This window comes from Poromitra crassiceps, assembly GCF_964638095.1.
Source record: "Poromitra crassiceps genome assembly, chromosome: 13".
NCBI lineage: Eukaryota > Metazoa > Chordata > Actinopteri > Beryciformes > Melamphaidae > Poromitra > Poromitra crassiceps.
This window is the reverse complement of record NC_139644.1, coordinates 36,759,407-36,780,145: the sequence shown is the minus strand read 5'-3', so window position 1 is coordinate 36,780,145 and position 20,739 is coordinate 36,759,407. Positions and strand designations below refer to the sequence as shown.

At 45.2% G+C, this 20,739-nt stretch overlaps 2 protein-coding genes across 2 annotated transcripts; one reads left to right on the top strand and one right to left on the bottom strand.

Annotated features, from left to right (window-relative positions):
* Positions 1-3,441: 3,441 nt before the first annotated feature.
* LOC310788536 (GTPase IMAP family member 7-like) lies at positions 3,442-9,524 on the bottom strand (the record flags this gene model as incomplete). The annotated part of the gene is made up of 3 exons (XM_083650074.1): positions 3,442-3,509; positions 6,776-7,531; positions 9,125-9,524. 3 exons carry the CDS (start codon positions 9,522-9,524, stop codon positions 3,442-3,444), a joined length of 1,224 nt encoding a protein of 407 aa, XP_083506200.1.
* A 699-nt stretch (positions 9,525-10,223) lies between these two features.
* On the top strand, positions 10,224-16,203 carry LOC310788673 (uncharacterized protein). The gene is made up of 2 exons (XM_083650212.1): positions 10,224-11,213; positions 14,736-16,203. The coding sequence occupies exons 1-2, from the start codon at positions 11,135-11,137 to the stop codon at positions 15,578-15,580; spliced, it is 924 nt and encodes a 307-aa protein (XP_083506338.1). The 5' UTR covers positions 10,224-11,134; the 3' UTR covers positions 15,581-16,203.
* The last annotated feature ends 4,536 nt before the right edge of the window (positions 16,204-20,739 follow it).

Here is a 20,739-nt window from a genome sequence, read left to right as displayed (position 1 = left end):
GGAACTGTAACTGCAGATCCAGTGCTGTTGATATTTACTTTCTGCATAACTAGAGAAGTCATGCACCAAATCAACACTTTCCCTCTTTGCCTTAACTGGAAGCAACTCCAAGTCTAGCACCAGTGGTTCTAGTACCCACACAGGGGTCGCAGGCCACATCACTGTCAGGCAGAACTAATTTATATATCATCTTATCTCGCATCTCCTGTCCACCCAAAACTTGACTCGACTGTTCCCACCCTTTCCCAACAGGCCTGTAGTACTTTTTTGGTTGGATGATGTGCAAATTAATTCAATAGTTTGCCCTGAGCTGTTTCCTGTGTACATTTCATTACATCATTTAGCAGACGCTTTTATCAAAACTAGGCGACTTACAATATCACATTTTGTCAACAGTACAGAAATCAACTATGCAACACAAGGACACCTTTTGAAGGAATATAGTAGTACTTGTAGAAAGTAGTTTGAGAAGGAATAAGTAACATTAGTTGGATTTTTTTTTTTTTTAAGAAGAGGGAGAAAGATGTTAGCTCAAGAAGGGCCCAGGTGTAGCCTGAAAAGGTGTGTTTTTAGTCTCTGCGAAAAGATGGGCAGTGATTCGGCTGTCCTGCCTGAAGGGGGGAGCTCGTGTTCCACCATTGTATGGATGAGGAAATTTTGAACCCACGTAGCATTGGAGGGGCGAGGCGATCTGGACGGGTGGAGGAGCAGAGGGAGCGGTGAGAGGTTTGGAACCTGACCATAGATTGCAGATACGGAGGAGCAGTCTGGTATACTGCCCTGTAGGTGCAGTCTGGTGTACTGCACTCTAGGGCCAGTACCAGATACCAAATACAGCGTCATTTCTCCTGCCTCAACTTGTAGGGCACACACAGTTGATGCTCTTGCTGCTTCTATAGAGCAATAGAGTACTGCAGGGATGATGTATTTGTTTTAGGCTTACCCAGAAGTCCCTGCACTTGTAAAAGTCAGTGGGATTTTGTGGATTTTTGTATGGGAATTTTGGTTAAATGCATGAAATAATGGCCCATTCCTGGGATGTGGTGGTTGAATGACGTCACATCCGTTTTGTTAGCGTTCCATTTGCAGAAAACTGGGAGCTGGGAAGTTCACTGTTGAATTGCGTCACATCCGTTTAAATGAGTCAGCTCCGGTCGCTAGCCAGGCTAGCCATTCTTAGCAATAACATTTGATAAACAAGGCATTTCGCGGCATTTTGCGCATACAAACACTGCAGCAACATGTCCACACAGATAGAAGTTATGCAGTGCTGTAGTGTGTACAACTGATTTAATGAGACACAAACAAGACAGAAGTGCTAAATAAACAACATTTACTACGATTTTAACTACTGTTGTTGCGCGGAGCAGCCATCTTGGATTTTTGAGGTCGGGGCTGCTGAGGCTCCTATGAGTTTGGGAGAGAAAATACGAGCACTGGTGACGTCACCGTTCAAGCTCATGACCTTTGAACCTTCAGATTACCATTCCCAGTTATAAAGGAATGCCCCATAAGGTCTGTGGTTAACAAAAGTTTATGAAACAGCGAAGTTTGTGTTCAGCACGCTAATTTTCACAAATGAGTACCACTTTTATTATTTTTGAAGCATTTTCTGAAAATTGCATTTAAAAAAAATGCATTTAGACTACGCTCCGAAAATCATAAGTTATTCTCATTTGTGAAGATTATTTTGCTGAACACACACTTCGCTGTTTCATAAACTTTTGTTAACAACATACCTTATTTCATGCATTTAATTGAAATTCCCATACAAAACTCACATTGAATGTACTATCCATAGTATTCCCATGTCACACGCATTTTCCTACCAATATGGCACTACAATACAGACAGCTCATTGGCTGTTTGTGTCACTTGATTGTAATCACCTGTTAATTGATTACAATCACCAGTTATTTTCATACCAAGCAGGCTGTGTGCTGATGTAACAGAATACTGCAGTGTTAATGTCCACAGGTCTATAGCTACATGGTACTCTTCAAAACATAAACAGCATTTCCAGCATGAAGCCACAGACTGTTCTATTTGATATGTGCTTCTTTATGCAAAGCTCTGTATGGGCCCTTAGATTGTGTATAGAGCTTCTTATCCACAGACCACAGGTGTTCCTGTGTGCTGAGACATAACTTGTTAATATACAAGCTGTGGTCTACAAACACCTCAGTGACCCATGTATAACTGACCGTGTCCACGTTCAACAATTGTGCATTTTGTGATAAAAGCATGGTACACTTAATAGCCAAAGGCATTCCAAAAATAATTTATAGCAGCCTATATAAATTGGGACTGCAATAAAGTTGTGTAGACTAATCTGATATGGATAATCTTGGTGTCAAATCATACATTTATTATAATGAAGATGTATAATTTGGAACTTTAATTGCTCAGAAGTTTACTTATATCTCACAATTCAGGAGGTTAGGTTTGGGCAGTTATGGCAATCACTTATTTTGAGTGTTGAAGTGTGAGAAAGAAGGACGTTTCTGAACAATTCTAAAGTTCCAAAATTGAATTCCTCATCATCTCCGAATACTTTGGATTACTTTTGAAATGCTTCAAAATAGTCTTACTGAGCCTATTTGTCTGGTCTCTTGAATGTAGTTAACACTTGCTTAGTGAGGAATGGCCTTGGTGCTGTATTCAGAGGAAAGGTTATGCAAGTATCTAAACACAAAATGGTACGTCTTGTCCTGCAACTGATAATGTCTCTATACTGATCACTGTTATTGTGATCAACCACTTCAATTGATCAAAAAGCTTGGTCCCGAATCATTCACATGCTGTTTAAATAATTTGCTTATAGTGATCAATACTCCGCTTACACAGTGGTCATTTTGGGCCTTGTCCCACCTGAGGACAATGGATTCTTTTTTAACTACATAATTTTATCTTTTTTTACTTACAAATTGCCAACAATGAGCCAATGAGATACAGCAGCGATACTTGGTGTGCATGTCTGTCTGTATCTGGAGAGATGTCGGCATCTCATTCTCTATCTGTGGAGAGATGGCGGCGCGAGACCGAGATGTAGATGTTAATCTGCATGAGAAACAAAGAAAAATAAAAAATCGATTATAATGATCATCCACTTATAGTGATCAATTTGACCCATCCCAAGGTGATCACTATAAGAGGAGTGCACTGTAACAATACTATCATATTCAACCTATAATCAGTGTTGGGAAGGTTACTTTGAAAATGTATTCCACGACAGAATATTGACTACAATACATGTATTTTGTAACATATTCCATTAGAATAGATTCCGAATACTTTGGGATTACTACTTTTGAAATCCATCAAAATAGTCTTGCTGAGCGCATTTGTCTGGGTCATTCTGAATGTAGTTAACAGGTGCTTAGTGAGGAATGGGCTTGGTACTGTCTTCAGAGGAAAGGTTATGCAAGTGTTAGGCAGGGGTCAGGTGGATTCACTTGACGGCTTGAACACATTAAGCTTGGTAGCTGGGAGCCCTAGGCGCTTGGTAACTAGAAACGGCAACAGACAAATCTAGAGACGGAATGCTGTTGCGAAATCGATCGGAAGGTGAATTTACGATCGGATGCCGAGGGCTGGCAGAGCTGACTCTTATAGCTTGAGAACATGACATCACATTGCGTTATGACATCATCAGAAATATGACATCATCACTGTAGGCACCATCACCGAGGCACCATCCGAGATATGATATCATCATAAATTATGACATCCCAATGATGACATCCTAACAGAGTCCATAGTGATGTAGTCATGACATCATCTAACAGTTCATATTCATGAGGAGATGAAGGTATGACATCACCTCACAGTAAGTATGTAAACACAAATGTGGTATGTTTTGTCCTGCAACTGATACTGTTGAAAGAAAAATGGAATCCACCAGAGAACAGATTCTTCAGTTTTCTTCAGTTTTGCTTTACCCCATCTTTAACTTCCACAGCGTCAGTTAAAAGTTCCAGAAAAGTCACCCCCCAGACCCCCCTCCCCGCCCATCTGGGGGCATAACTACAAATCAAAACATGGCAGTCTCTCCCTGCAGAACATGGCTCTCAAACCACTGACTTTTTACTTGAGCAGGTAATCTCCTCCACTTCAATGTTATTGAATTCCCAAGCAGTTTGTCCAAAACCTGACCTTGCAAACACCTCCCCCCCACCCCCACCCTGAGCAGCTGCTTACATCACAACCTGGGTTCTACCTCTCTCTCCTTGCCCTCAACACACAGTCAACACGATAGTCTTTAATACAGCAATTAAGACACATCTTAGTTACATTTCTGGTATGATCATTATGGGAATACATTTTCCTTTATTTGTCACACTTGATTCGTTTTTCAACTAAAGTAATCAATGATTATATCATTTTACTGGATTTTCACAGATAATGCATTCATGCAAATATACCACACATGTAGGTTATGATGTGATTTACGCATGCAAGAGCTGCTTAGGTGAGCATTATGACTATGATTACTTAATTATTCTACTGTCATACATGTCATCTTATCTGAAAAAAACGATTGATGGTATAATCAAACCTTTATGCTTTATTTTCAATCTTTCTTTTCACACGGGTGTTTTTCCAGATAGCATGAAAATAGCTAAGGTTATTCCACTTTTCAAAACAGGAGATAAGCACAGTCTTACGAACTACAGACCAGTGTCTTTGCTTTCACAATTTTCTAAAGTGCTTGAAAAACTTTATACAAAAACTGGATGTTTTTTTTTTAAGAATAACTTGCTGAGTGAGAGTCAGTATGGTTTTAGGATGAATCGTTCTACAGCTTTAGCATTAATGAATATAATGGAAGAAATCACAACAGCAATAGAGAACAAAAAATACACAATAGGGGTTTTTATTGATTTGAAGAAGGCATTTGATACAATTGATCACACTATTTTAATTTCTAAGTTACATACATATGAGATGAGAGGGGTAGTTCTAGATTGGTTAAGCAGTTATTTGGACAACAGACAACAATATGTACAGTTTGCTGGTAATACATCTGAGTGTTTGAAGATTGAATGTGGGGTTCCACAGGGCTCAGTCTTGGGGCCGAAACTTTATTTTGTACATCAACTATATTTGTGATGTGTCAAAATGATTGCAGTTTGTTTTGTTTGCAGATGACACAAACATTTTTAGTTCAGGAGATGATTTAACAGTTTTGGCAGAAAGCATTGCAAATGAAATGGTCAAACTTAAAAGATGGTTTGATGTAAATAAGTTATCGTTAAATCTGAAAAAAAACGAAGTTTATGGTTTTTGCAAATAGAAAAAAGATGAAAATGTATTTTTGTCTATAGATGGAGTGCTAATTGAAAGAGTGTCTGAATTTAGGTTTCTGGGAGTAATAATGGATGACAAATTGACATGGAAATCTCATATAGCATATGTAAAATCAAAGTTGTCTAAGAATATTTCTGTTTTGAGCAGGGCAAGGTACGTGTTGGATTACAAGACAATGGCGGATTTTGTATTGTTCAATTATTTTGCCTTATTTTACTTACGGGGTGGAGGTGTGGGGCAACACGTGTAATATAAAACCATTATTTATTTTACAGAAAAGAGCAGTAAGAATCATTCATAATGCGGACCCAAGAGAACATACCAACATATTGTTTATTAAATCAGGACTAATCAAACTTAAAGATTTAGTTGAGTTACAGACATTGTTGGTTTTCTATAAACCAAAAAGGAGAGTATTGCCAGAAAATTTGCTAAAGTTGTTTGTTTTTAGTTCGGTACAAGAAGGCCACAGAAGGAAATATAATTTTAAGCATCAGCATGCACGGACCCTTAAAACAGATGTGTGTCGCAGTTATTGGTGTTAAACTGTGGAATGCTCTACCGAATGATTTAAAGGGTTGTCTGTCGGTATTTTTCAGTTCAAGAAGATTTATAGGCAAAGAACAATTAGACAATATGAAGTTGTTGGGTGAATTATCGTGTAATCAGAGCTCATATATTATTTTTTGTCTTCTCACATGTGACCTATGATTGTGTCGCGATCACAAGGTTGATAACTACTGTCATAATGTTATTTTGTTTCATTGTTATGTTCCATGTTGTAGCTTGTTATTGAAATTATTGTTTGTATGAAAACGGCAGACCATCCATTATTTCAGTTTTGAGAAAGGGGCAGGTACAGTATATAATTTTCTTCTTCCTGCTCCTTTCCGGCCAATTTGTTGGTGTGTATTGGTCGGAACAAACAAATAAATAAAATAATCTACCAGATTCATGCAAATATACCACACATGTAGGCTATGATGTGATTTACGCATGCAAGAGCTGCTTAGGTGAGCATTATAACTCCTGTATGATTACTTAATTCTTCTACTGTCATACATGTCATCTTATCTACCAACAAGATGTTCTCCTCCTTTGCATCCAATGAGAGCGTGAGTGTTGACCAGAGTTCACTTCGGTCAGATAGGGTGAAGCATCATAACAAAATAATGCTTCATTAACAATGGATGCTTCAATAGGCTATCTCAAAACACATTATTTCCGTTTATTTGTATCATCCTGTCTCATTTGTGGTGGAATAGTCGCCATATTATCAGACTGATTTTAGCCTTATTTGGCATATACTTCCAAATACAAATCAAACCTATCCCCAGTAGCACCAGTGCGACTCGTCCCAGAACCGCAAAAACCAATGCAAGAAACAATACTACCAAGGCCACAATTTTGAAGATACTGCTCTTCATCTCCCTTTCGGCTTCCGCTCTTGCCTTCTTCTCCTCACCTCTCCACAGCTTCCTCCTTTCCTTCACCAGCTCTTGGCCCTGGAAATGCTGCTCCAGTTGTGTCTCCTCATGGCGGATCGCTTCATCTTTCTCTGCCAGAAGGCTCTCCTGTCTTTTCCTGATCATTTTCTCCTCCGCGGGGTACAATTCTGTGCCGTAATAGCCATTTTTATAGCCTCCATTCAGGGCCACCAGGGTTTGGATCTTCTTCAGGAAGCTCTTCACCTGCTTCTGGTTCCCTGGGTCCTTGTTGTTGAAGACATGGAAGCCGCCGCTGCACTTGCGTATGAAGTTGCGAAGGTCATCATCACACTCGCTGATGACATCATTGATCGTTTTCCCCTCCATACGATCCCCGTGCGTGAACAGCACGATGGTGTAGTCCCACACCTTTGGGCCGAACTTCATCTCGATCACCGCGTTGGTGTCTTGGTCTTCCTGAGTCATCCTTCCCATGGGAATTATGAGCACAAAGACGTGCGGCCCCGGCTCCTGGAGTTTGACGCTCTGCAGAATCTCACGAACAATTTCTTCCTTCTTGCGTTTGGTCTCAAAAAGCCCAGGTGTGTCAATCACAGCGAAACTCACAGTGAAATCCTCATGATTGATCTCCCCCTCCGCCCTCTCGCAGTGCGGAGTGACTCTCTGCAGCTTCATGTCTGATTTAAACTCCTCTCGTCCCAGCATGTTGTTGCCACTCGAGCTCTTGCCTGCCCCAGTCTTCCCAAGCAGCATGATCCTCAAGACCTCTGGATCTGTAGAGTCAACAAACAGGAAACACTTCACTTTACACAGCCTGTTCTCTTCAATCTGCGTACGAATAATATTTCTTTCAAATTACGTGCATTTAGTAGCATTTAGTACGCACAATGGTCCAATTGCGTGCAGTTGAGACATTGTGAGATGACCGCCTGACCTCTGGCGGTCCAACTTTCAACTTTCTCGTTGCGAGAGAGCTGGTTCGAGCCACGACATGACCAGTTTTTAACCCTGACCCAAACTAGAACCCCAACCAAGTTGTTTTAGTTGCCTAAACCCAGATATGCTCACAAGTCATTTTTTCCAAGTCCAAGGTAAAGTCTCAAGTCTTTCAGCTCAAGTCCAAGTCAAGTCTCAAGTCTTTGGTCACAAGTCCAAGTCAAGTCTCGAATCTCTTACGAATGAGTGTTCTATCATCTGCTGGATTCCATCCAGTCTTCTTAGATCACTGCATAGCTAAAACTAAGGAATTCAAAGCATGTACTGTATTATCCTATTATCCTTTCCTTAATTAAAGTCCTATCTGTAAGTTCTAACTATTGCTGACACCGGTGGCCATTAGAACAACTGCAGGCAGCGTGTGAACGAGCTGGAGCACAGGCACCATATCCGCACGCGCCCAAGCAGCTGCCTGGCAACAGCAGACTGTTGGTTGCTTTGTAACGTTAACTCATAAAAGTCACTTGAAAATGGAAACCTGGACAATTTATCGGTCAGATCAGCCTCGAGATGGCCAGGAAGGATTCTGGATGAATTATCGGACATTATTGTCAGGGATGCACCGATATGAAAATTTAGGCCGATGCCGATAACCGATATTAACATTGCTGTTATGGCCGATAACCGATATTTACCGATGTCGATATCGTCTGTATAAAAACACATTTCTATGATAATAAAATTTTGTACATACTGAAAAACACATGTAAACACTGAATTTGAAAAGGGAATGCATTTCTCTATTTCAAAAACATTTGTAAAAGCCCATAAATCATAGATTTACTGCATTATTTAATCTCAATGTGAAGAATTTCGCTGATACCGATAACCGATATTAACATTGCAACATCGGGCCGATACCGATATGTTAAAAAATGACTAACATCGGCCGATACCGATATGATTGCAGATATATCGTGCATCCCTAATTATTGTGGCATGTTTGGTCGTGTTTTGGCTGCGGGGAAGTGGATATTCACGTTAGTGTGAGCCAGGAAATACCCTGCTTCTCCTGTATTATACGGTACCGTCTAATGCCTGGTGTTGACCAAACTGAACAGTCAAACAATGTTTCATAAGCATAACCGTAACGTTAGACATATTTACGACTGTTACATTCATTATCCACACAAGACGGTGACATTATTAGTGGAGCTGGGTGGTAACTTCTATTATACCATGGTCTGGGTGAATACTCGATTCTGATTGGCTGCAAGGTGTCCATTAAAAAGTGATATTGTACAGTGATAATGGACACCTAGCTAAATGGTCTGTTCACCGTTCATATTGTAGTGAGACAGCAGGGGCTGTCTCCCTGCAATCAACTAATCAAGGGACAATGACTCACACCTGATGTTAATGACTCTCACCTGTGTGGCCAGAGGAGACGCAGACATTCAAAAGGCAGCCAGCCTTTGACTTCCAGGTTGCTGGAGGAGCGTCTGTCTGTTCTCGGCTGGTCACTCTCGGGACGGGAGGGAGCGTTCGCAGCTGATTAGGGCTGCCGGCGCGGAAGACAGTTAGCCAGGGGGAAAGTGTTCCTGTAGTCAGTGAGGGCCGGGCTATAGGAGTGAACCTTGTCGCCGCGCTCCAGCCGATCTTCAGCAGCGGCACGCTGCCGTATGCTGTTTCCACACCACAAGCCTGACTTTGTCCAGCGCCGCCGACGAAGCCGTGATTCCCCGGGGAGTCGGTCGGCGCCACAAGCGTAGACCCCGGGGGGGGGTCATCGCCAATCGGGCGAGTTGAGTAACCTACATTTACCTCCATGTTATTTATGTCTGTCCTCTAGGTCTGTTCTCGTCTACCTGTGTTAGGTTTTAGACCGTAGCCTTTTAAATTGTGTGGGAGCCTGTATGGGGAGGCAGCGGGTGGAGCTCGCTATATTGGTTTTGGGGTGGAGGGTGCCTGGGTTTTCTCCTAGCTCATGGGCTTTTACGTTTGCAGTGACGTGTGTGCAATCCTTGCAGTGAAGGTTGTAGTGCTGTGCTGTACCCCTGTGTGGTACGTGTGCTGTGTTGTGATGTGGCTAAGCTAGTCGTTTTATATCTAGCTCTTGAGTGCGGTGTTATCTCTAGTATCCTACGTGTGCTGTGTTGTGAAGTGGCTAAGCTAGTCGTTGTATATCTAGCTCTTTAGAGTGCGGTGTTATCTCTTCTTACTGTATATAAATCCGGCATTACTCCGGCCCATTTGCCATACCTGTGCGGTTCCATTGTGTACCTCCTCACCTCGTTGCCCATGCCCTATATGAATTGGTTTTAGATAATAAAGTGACTTCTGTATGTACAATCTGTTTCCTGTGTGGGATATTTCCAGCCTCAGTGACAGTGAACCAATTACCGGTTCTCAAGGTAGCAGCATTTAGCTGCCTAATTACCAAAAGGTTCATTACACTGGTGGCAGCGGCGGGATTAACCTCTCAAAATGTCACTCGAGGCTGGTCCCAATCAACCTGGGCCTATTATTCAGAATGGTGAAGAAAATCCGGCGGTCGTAATGCCTCCCAATCTGGGTAATTCACTTTCCACCCCCCGTCCAGTATTTATGCCGGAAACGTTTACTGGGGTGGGACGCCAGTGGACTGACTGGTCTGAACAATTTGATTTGGCAGCCGATGTAAACAATTGGGATGACTCCCTTAAACTCAAATTCATGTCATTACTTCTGTCTGGGCGCGCTCGGGACATCTATAGTGGCATATCGGCTGACGCTAAAAGCAATTATGCACTGTTGAAAGTTGCCATGACCAGGTGTTTAGAGCCTTGTGACAGTGACGACTGGAGTAGAGCTGCGTTTGCAGGCAGGAGGAGGTTGCACAATGAAACTGCTCGGGAATTTGGTAATGCATTACGCCGCTTAACCGTTAGAGCTTATCCGACAGCGGATGAGGGCACCCGTGACCTGCTAGCTAGAGACCATTTTGTAACCCACTTTGCCATTGGAGATTTTCGTATTAGTTTGCGTAGTGCCAAGCCAGACACCCTGGAATCTGCCATTGATTTAGCTGCCGAAATGGAACTGTTAAGAAATTTAGAACATTCCCAGGCTCCTCCCCCTGATGTTAGAGTTCGAGAAGTTTCAGAACATAAAACAAAAAGTGATGAGAGAATGGATGTTTTGTTGGGGGTGGTGGAGGGACTGCGCCAGGAGGTTAAAGCATTGCAGGGCACAATATTACAAAGGGCCCCCACAAACATGTCTACTAGTTTGGGCCATCCTAGTAGAGACCCAGAAGGACTAGCCCCGCCCACCAACGCAAGACCAGGGTGGTCCCGGGAACGGGGGAGTGGTTGTTGGGAATGTGGGTGTGATCGACACATACGCCGTAACTGCCCTTATTTGCAGGGAAACTAGAGGGGGCCGGCACAGAGGGCCAAATGCCTGCCCCCGCACCTTCTCAAAGTGTGGCCTCTACAAGCGATGCTGGTGGCTCCGCCTATTTGGCCGCCAAAATAGGTGGGTTGGAATCCATGGTATTAGTGGATAGTGGGGCCAATCGGTCCATAATCCCCAAACAAATTTGGCTGACAATTACCAAGGGTGGGTCTGAGCTAAGTGAGTACAATAGGGAGGTGTCAGCTGCTAATGGAGGGAATATGGGGGTCATGGGGCAATGGCAAACAGTCTGTCAATTTGATTCATTGGCAGTGGTCACTGAATTTTTGGTTGCGGATATCCCCTCTCAAGAGATTCTGTTGGGCTTTGATTTTTTATCCAAATATGGCGCTGTACTGGATTTTAAAGAGAGAATTTGTCGCATAATGGGGAAGACATTACATTTGTTGGTCCCTCAGGATGTGCACCAACCTCAAGTGGTGGTGATCCAGGCTGACACTGTGGTGCCCCCCCGCAGCGAGGCAATTGTTAGAGGGGCCGTTGCTGCTGGATTTGGGGATGGATTAGAGGGTATGTTGGAGCCCTCTTCCTCATTGCCAAACCACTGCGACATTTTAGTAGCCCGTGTAGTTTGCCGGGTCAAAGAGGGGACCCTTCCGGTTCGTGTGATTAATGTCACAGGCGATGAGCTAGTTTTAAGATCTGGTATGAAAGTGGGCACTTTTTACGCTGGTATCGACATAGAGAATGGCGGGGAGGGGAGAGATAGTGAGCGGGTAAAACCCACCCAGCCCTGGTCAACTGCTTCTCTTTTGTCCCGGTTTGGCATTGACCAAAAAGGCCTGGACCCTTTGGAGGTCGAGGCGGTGTCAAAATTGCTATCTCGCCATCAATCTGTTTTTAGCACTGGGGATTCAGATCTAGGCAGGACCCATCTTGCACTACACCAGATTGACACTGGCGATGCCAAACCTGTTAAATTGCCCCCTCGGCGTGTTCCACTTCATTTACAACAGGAGGTATCTGAACACATAAAGCAGATGCAGGAGAATGACGTCATCCGCCCTTCATGCAGCCCTTGGGCAGCCCCAGTGGTCCTGGTTAGAAAACGTGATGGTAGCCTCCGCTTTTGTGTAGACTACCGTAAGCTAAACGATCTGACTATAAAAGATGCTTATCCACTTCCTAGAATTGATGATGCATTGGACAGTCTATGTAATGCTCGCTGGTTCTCCACGTTAGATTTAGCCAGTGGGTATTGGCAAGTGGAGGTAGACGCTAATGATAGGCACAAGACTGCATTCATTACACGCCAGGGGCTGTTTGAATTTAATGTCCTGAGCTTTGGTCTGTGCAACTCCCCAAGTACTTTCCAGAGGTTGATGGATGTAGTGCTGGCTGACCTACAGTGGAACACCTGTCTAGTGTATCTAGACGACATCATTGTGTTTGGTCGCACCTTCCAGGAACATCTGGTGCGTCTGGATGAAGTACTTTTAAAGTTGCGGGAGGCTAATTTGAAAGTTAAGCCTTCAAAATGTAGCCTGTTTTCCGCCCAGGTTCAATATCTTGGCCACATCATTTCAGCTGAAGGGGTTAGGGCAGACCCAGCAAAGGTGCAGGCTGTGCGGGAGTGGCCCGCCCCTAGGACCCAGACTGAGGTGAAAAGTTTTGTCGGCTTGGCCTCATATTATAGGCGTTTTGTGAAAAATTTTGCTCAAATAGCCCGCCCACTACATCAACTGACAGAAACTGGGAGGCGTTTTAAGTGGACCGATGTATGCCAACATGCATTTGAACAGCTCAAACGAGGTTTGCTTTCTGCATCTGTGTTGGCTTATCCGGACCCCAGTAAGCCATTTATTTTAGACACCGATGCAAGTGACTCGGGCATTGGTGCTGTGCTGTCGCAGGAGGAAGGGGGATTTGAGCGTGTAATAGCATATGCTAGCCGGGCCTTGACAAAGTCAGAGCGAAAGTACGCAACAACCAAAAAAGAGCTATTGAGTATGGTAACTTTTACTAAGCATTTTAAGCATTATTTGCTTGGTAAGGAATTTATTTTGCGTACTGATCATAACTCCCTGCGATGGCTACACAATTTCCAGGGTCTGGAGGGGCAACTGGCCCGGTGGATAGAGCAGCTGGCCAACTTTCAGTACAAAATAGTGCATAGGCCTGGGAAGTTGCACGCTAATGCTGACGCTTTATCCAGAGTTCCAGGGTTTCTAGAGGGGCGCCAGACTGTTCCAAAACCAGACAATTTCATTGCCATCCAGTCAGTTTTAAAACCTGTCATACGAGCCGTTCGAGGGGCGGGCCATGCGGTAGACTCCACCCAGAGTGCTGAGGTGGATGAAATAGCCAGAGCTCAGGCGGAGGATGTAGCGATACAGCAGCTAATTCGTCTCAAGAGGGGAAGGGGCGGGCAGAGCATAGAACTTCCAGATGATCCGGCTTTACGGAGCTATGCCCCAGTGTGGTCACAATTACAGCTGCAGGGCCAATGGTTAGTGAGAATACCCCCTGTTAATTCAGATGCCTCCTCCCAGGTACAGGTGGTCCTTCCTGGTGCATTGGTACCCAGCGTGTTGGCCCAACTACATAATTCAACAACCGGGGGGCATTTGGGGGTACAGAAACTACAGGCAAAAGTTAAAGATCGTTTTTATTGGCCTGGGTGGTTCAGGGATGTAAAACAGTGGTGCAGGGAGTGTGTGGATTGCGCCTCACGTAAAACTCAAGGGCCAGCCCCTTGTGCCCCACTGCAATCTGTTATGGCATCAAGGCCTCATGAGCGGGTAGCCTTGGATATTTTGGGACCCCTGCCCGAGACCACTGCCAAAAATAAATATATTCTGGTAATAGGGGACTATTTTTCTAGATGGACAGAGGCATTTCCCCTCCCTAATCAAGAGGCCCAAACCATTGCCAAAGTGGTAGCAGAGCAATGGGTGTGTCGCTTTGGTGCACCACGTAGCATTCACACGGATCAGGGCCGTAACTTTGAGTCTCATTTGTTTCAGGACTTATGTAGGCTGCTAAACATTCATAAGACTCGGACATCAGCATATCACCCCCAGTCAGATGGATTAATTGAACGCTTCAATCGCACCCTTTTGTCAATGTTGTCCTTATTTGTGGAGGATAACCAGACAAACTGGGATACACTGCTGCCGTATGTTATGATGGCATATCGCAGCAGTGTCCACGCCAGCACAGGGTTTACACCCTATAAGGTGCTATTTGGCCGAGAGATTGTACTCCCAGTTGACATCATGTTACATCTAGGTGAGAAGGAGAGGTTTCCATCAGCCAATCAATACATCACAAGCGTAGCAGGAATTTTGTCTACGGTGGTTGACGCCGTGCGGAGACACCAAACTAGGGCATCGGGTCGGCAGAAGGCTGCTTTTGATGTCAAAGTTAATTTTCAGTTCTACTCAGAAGGGGAGCTAGTATGGGTCCGTAACAAGGCGAGGAAAAGAGGGCTCTGCCCTAAACTTCAACGACGCTTTAGGGGCCCATTTCGGGTCTTAGAGAGGGTTACTGAGGTGTTATACAGAGTAGTGCTAGTGCAGGGAGGGCCCGAGATGGTGTTGCACTTCAATCGGCTCAAGCCATATCTTTCCCCGAATCCAGAACCACTGGCAACCCATGATGGAGGGGGGAGAGACCGGTCGAGGCAGCCATTCGACCCAGAACCACTGGCAACCCATGATGGAGGGGGGAGAGACCGGTCGAGGCAGCCATTCGACCCAGAACCACTGACAACCCATGATGGAGGGGGGAGAGACCGGTCGAGGCAGCCATTTGACCCAGAACCACTGGCAACCCATGATGGAGGGGGGAGAGACCGGTCGAGGCAGCCATTTGACCCAGAACCACTGGCAACCCATGATGGAGGGGGGAGAGACCGGTCGAGGCAGCCATTTGACCCAGAACCACTGGCAACCCATGATGGAGGGGGGAGAGACCGGTCGAGGCAGCCATCCAACCCACGGCGGCGGCTCAACCCAGAACCACTGGCAACCCATGATGGAGGGGGGAGAGACCGTTTGAGGCAGCCATCCAACCCAGAACCACTGGCAACCCATGATGGAGCGGGGAGAGACCGGTCGAGGCAGCCATCCAACCTACTGCAGCAGCTCAACCCACCACAGTGTCCGCCTGATGTCCACTGGGGGCCTAGCTGGGTCTATCTGAGGCGCCAGGAGCCAGCGGGGACGTCTCGAGGAGGGAACGACACGTCTGCTGCTTCGAGGTCCATGGAGGAGAGACGGGATCCGAGGGTGACCGTACCTGCACCAGGCGAGCCTCAACTCGACGCTAGACCAGAGGGTGTCCTACTTTCCTCACGTCAGCAGCAGAGCAGCGCCCCTAGAGAGCCAGGGCCCCGGCCGGCAGGGGGAGCCGAAGGGGGAAGGCCACAGCGCCACCGGAGGGCGCCAGCGTGGTCCCGTGACTACAATGTGTCTTTGGAGTGACTTGGGGACAAGTCTCCTTTGCCAAGGGGGGGGAGAGTGTAGTGAGACAGCAGGGGCTGTCTCCCTGCAATCAACTAATCAAGGGACAATGACTCACACCTGATGTTAATGACTCTCACCTGTGTGGCCAGAGGAGACGCAGACATTCAAAAGGCAGCCAGCCTTTGACTTCCAGGTTGCTGGAGGAGCGTCTGTCTGTTCTCGGCTGGTCACTCTCGGGACGGGAGGGAGCGTTCGCAGCTGATTAGGGCTGCCGGCGCGGAAGACAGTTAGCCAGGGGGAAAGTGTTCCTGTAGTCAGTGAGGGCCGGGCTATAGGAGTGAACCTTGTCGCCGCGCTCCAGCCGATCTTCAGCAGCGGCACGCTGCCGTATGCTGTTTCCACACCACAAGCCTGACTTTGTCCAGCGCCGCCGACGAAGCCGTGATTCCCCGGGGAGTCGGTCGGCGCCACAAGCGTAGACCCCGGGGGGGGGTCATCGCCAATCGGGCGAGTTGAGTAACCTACATTTACCTCCATGTTATTTATGTCTGTCCTCTAGGTCTGTTCTCGTCTACCTGTGTTAGGTTTTAGACCGTAGCCTTTTAAATTGTGTGGGAGCCTGTATGGGGAGGCAGCGGGTGGAGCTCGCTATATTGGTTTTGGGGTGGAGGGTGCCTGGGTTTTCTCCTAGCTCATGGGCTTTTACGTTTGCAGTGACGTGTGTGCAATCCTTGCAGTGAAGGTTGTAGTGCTGTGCTGTACCCCTGTGTGGTACGTGTGCTGTGTTGTGATGTGGCTAAGCTAGTCGTTTTATATCTAGCTCTTGAGTGCGGTGTTATCTCTAGTATCCTACGTGTGCTGTGTTGTGAAGTGGCTAAGCTAGTCGTTGTATATCTAGCTCTTTAGAGTGCGGTGTTATCTCTTCTTACTGTATATAAATCCGGCATTACTCCGGCCCATTTGCCATACCTGTGCGGTTCCATTGTGTACCTCCTCACCTCGTTGCCCATGCCCTATATGAATTGGTTTTAGATAATAAAGTGACTTCTGTATGTACAATCTGTTTCCTGTGTGGGATATTTCCAGCCTCAGTGACAGTGAACCAATTACCGGTTCTCAAGGTAGCAGCATTTAGCTGCCTAATTACCAAAAGGTTCATTACAATATCAATGCGCCATAGTTTCATCAGTGTTATCAGGAGAGCAGTTTGAGCTCTATACCCCCGTTAAGGGTTAATATGACAATTTTGGAACTTGAGAAAAAAATTGAGTCGGTCAAAGTAAGTATTTAAATCACCCCTGTGTGCTCAGTTTATCAAAAATAACTCTTATTTACAATTTTGATTTTCGTTTCAGAGATTTTTTAACCTCGCGTCATCAGGCTCTTCTCGGCGAGAAAGAGGAGATTTCCCTCGCTCGTGCACGAGCCCGGCCTTTGACACAGAGAGACAGAGAGAGAGAGAGAGAGAGAGAGAGAGAGAGAGAGAGAGAGAGAGAGAGAGAGAGAGAGAGAGAGAGAGAGAGAGAGAGAGAGAGAGAGAGAGAGAGAGAGAATTTTCGTTTTAGGAGATTCCCTCTCCTGAGAGAAGCCGGCTCTGTTCTGGTCAGCTGACAGAAACCGGGCTCTCAGCTGTCAACTGTCAAACCTCCTGTTTACAACTTGCAGCAACCAGCAGCCAGGCGCTCTGGGAGAGCGCGCGCTGCCTCTTATCACTGATACAAATCAAGGGGTCCACCCGCTATGCACAAATCAAGTCAAAGAGGAAAAAGACGAGATCAACAAAAAGAAAACAACGCAATGGGCAGTTAACAGCAACACACTGAGAGACGTCCTTGTACAAAACATACCTGGACTCCAACATACTGAAAGCAGATAGTTTTCACTCTACTCCTGCCTCGCGCCATTTACGTCTTATAAGACCCGCAGACGTTAACGCAGAGAGTTCTCTCTGCATGTCACCACATACAGCCCCCGCTGCTCTGTGTTACTTCCTGAAACTCGATCGCTCTTAAATGTTAATATACTTGGCCAATACGTATCTATCATACAAAATAAAGCAAGCTGCCAAACGGTAATGTCTTCATTTAATGTAGAACGCAAAACATCGTTAAACCCGCATTCCTGTGATAAAGTTAACGTTTGAGTCGGCTTTAAAACGGAGGGTGGTGGAATAGTGGGAGGGACTATTTTATTTCGTGGAAGACTGATTTACAGTATGAATAACAGACATTTAGCCATTTAGATTGCTTTATTTATTACACATGGAAATATAAATGACTGGTCTTATTGTTTTGTTGGCAAGTGACCATGGTATAAGCGGGTTAATGCACTTCGAGGTGTACATTATCACTTTTTAAGGGACTTCGCGGAGGCAACCATCCTCGGCTTCGCCTCGGACGGTTCACGCCTCTCGCGTCGTCCCTTAAAAAGTGATAATGTACACCTCGTCGTACATTAACCCTTACTTAATGTTTGTGTACACGAGTCACAACATGTAGGCCTACATAGAGCTTTTTGGTGTTGTTGGAATGTGTGTTTTTGGTGACTTGAACTGTATGGAGCTGTACCAGTAACTCCCATTCATTTGCGAATCTAACTAACTGGAGGGCTGTGCCTCATGGTGGACTGCACGGAGAGTGATGGTAAAGGCATTGTTTATCTTGTTTATTTATGGGCGATGGCAAAAAGTTGCCCTATTCCTTTAAGTTGATCGAATTAATTGAAGCTCAAACCGTGTCCAGAAAACTTGTGGAGTCTTGTTTATTGATCATTATTTTGCAGTTATAAGTTTTGGTGCATTGAACCAGATGACAGATGACAACCAACATGACCCAGAGCCTACTGTTTTATTTTTTGCACGATTTGAGCAATTATAGATACCTGTAACTGTAACCTGCATGCAGAGTTGGGTCAGATTACTTTGAACTGTAGTCAGTTACTGATTACAAATTACATAATCTCTCGAGACAGACTTTCGACTTGCATCAAAAATCTTTTTCTTTTTCAGGGAGCTGGACATGAGCAAGAATACCCTCAACAAAGGCACCAAGGAGACTGTGGTGGGGCACATGGAGAAGATCAACACGCTGGCCTTCCACCTGGTAAAGATGCAGAGTTGCTACGATACAATGGAGTAGTTGAGCCTGTAGGGTCTGCAGCAGAAGTTCAACATCTCCAGCCCCTGTGTGTTCATCCAGATTGCCCAGATCCTCATGAGAGAGCAACTGGATGATGCAGTGTAAACCTTTGAGCAGATTGTAGTCTAAGGGTACAGAGGGGCTCTGTAGACCACCCAGTGCTGCCAGGACCGAACATGCTGAGCAGCTCAGCCCCTGCTGCACCTCCCAGTTGCCATGCCAAGAGCTGATCTTTGAGAAATTCTCCAATTTCATCCTGGTGGAGAACATCTTTGAGAAGGCGGTGTCTCTGTCATGAAGGATATCATAATGGCTGTGAAGGAGGCAGTGGACAACACCATCCTCACCAACAGTGACCCCAACCTGCACCTTCTGGGAGGGAGTATGGAGCCCAGGAGGAGGCAGACGGAGGATGGTGAGGGTGAGAGCGAGGAGTCCCAGAAGAGGACGATAATGAAGCAAGTGATGTCCATGATCCAGGTGGAGGATTGTCTGGTTCTTCTTGGTGAGTCGTGGAGGACGGGGAGGAGGAAGGGGAATATGAGGACAGCCAAGCGGACAAGCCAAGCCAGAGTAAGAACAGAACCAGCAGTCTCAAAACACTGGAGAATCCCCTCCCTCCAGCCCTGACAAACAGTTCAATCCTAAAGGAGACGGAAGCCAAATAAGTCCCATCAATGGGTGAATGTGCTACAAGAAGCACACTAGAGGAAGTATGACACCATGCAGGGAGAGGAAAGCCAGCAGCGGAGGAGGAACTCCCACCCACCAACCAGGAGGCATCGGCAGCTTCAGAGGTGTTGCCGCTGTGGTGCGCCACCACAGAAGTGGAGCAGGGCCCCGCGTCAATACCATAGAGCCCCCAGACGCCACACCGGACTCCCCCCCCCCCCCCCCCCCCCCCCCCCCCACCGTTCCATGACGTCAGCAGCTTCCAATCCCCCACTGGTGATGAGGTGGTGGAGGAAAAAGAGGAGGGGGCGGTACCCTCCATCATGGAGGCTCCACCCTCTAGTACAGAGGCTCCACCCTCCAGCACACATTAGATGCACTGTGTTATCCCACCGGTCACAATAGTGATCAACCATAAAACACACCTTTTCACATACTTCTCCATGAAAATTTCAAAAACTGATTATTTCAAAGAGTTACTAATGATTAGGTTACTAAAGTATAATTCATTTTTCATTTCTTATTGAGACATGGAAAATGGTCAAAAATCTAAATTGAAGAATGAAAAACTTTAAGAAAATAAAAAAAACAACTATTTAAGATGAAAATAATTTTTCAAACAGAATCGAAAAACACAAAAACAATCAAAGTCTGACCTTATTATTCATTTTAACATTGAAAAGTAAAATTCAAAGCTAAAAATGCAAAATTGAAAATTGAAAAATGGAAGTCACGTGACCATTTCAGGGTACGCCCACATTTCAAGGTACGCCCATATAAGGTACACCCACAGACAAACAGAAAACAGAAGTCAATTGCTGAAAGTCAAAATAAAAGTACCAGCATCATGTCTTACGCTCAGTTAAATAGCGTTAGCTAACTTCATGATTGCTACTATGGATATAAACTTTATGTATTGTTTCTCGGCCTAGAAACTGTCATCGACCCGCGCGGCACTATCAATAGTTAGTGGGACATTAATGGCTAATGTAACGTTTGTTCCCGGATCTGAGCAAGGAGCTCACCTAGGTAAGCCCTGAAGCCCCTGTTCGCCAGCAGGCTAACGATAACATATTTCTGAGATAAGCGTTAGAATAATATGAGCCTATAGTAACTTTTCTACCTGCTCCCTGAAAGCTTCAGTGCTTGTACACCTCTCACATCATAATAATCGCCAAGGCATACTCTTTGTTCTTCTCACTGTGAATCCCTCTGTAGTTATTCAATCAGGATTCCCTGAATTTCTCTGTTACTCATCTATTTAAATTTTTTATGTAAACATTAAAACAATTACATACAGATATAATGTGGTATCGAAATCAAAATAGATTAAGATTTTCTCATGAAAAACAAGACAGGAAAAGGACA

Coding starts and splice junctions, on each gene's coding strand:
- LOC310788673 (XM_083650212.1), top strand. CDS start 11,135: ATGCCTGCCCCCGCACCTTCTCAAAGTGTGGCCTCTACAAGCGATGCT. Junction 11,214..14,735: donor CTATTTGGCCGCCAAAATAG/GTGGGTTGGAAT, acceptor CCCCGAATCCAG/AACCACTGGCAACCCATGAT.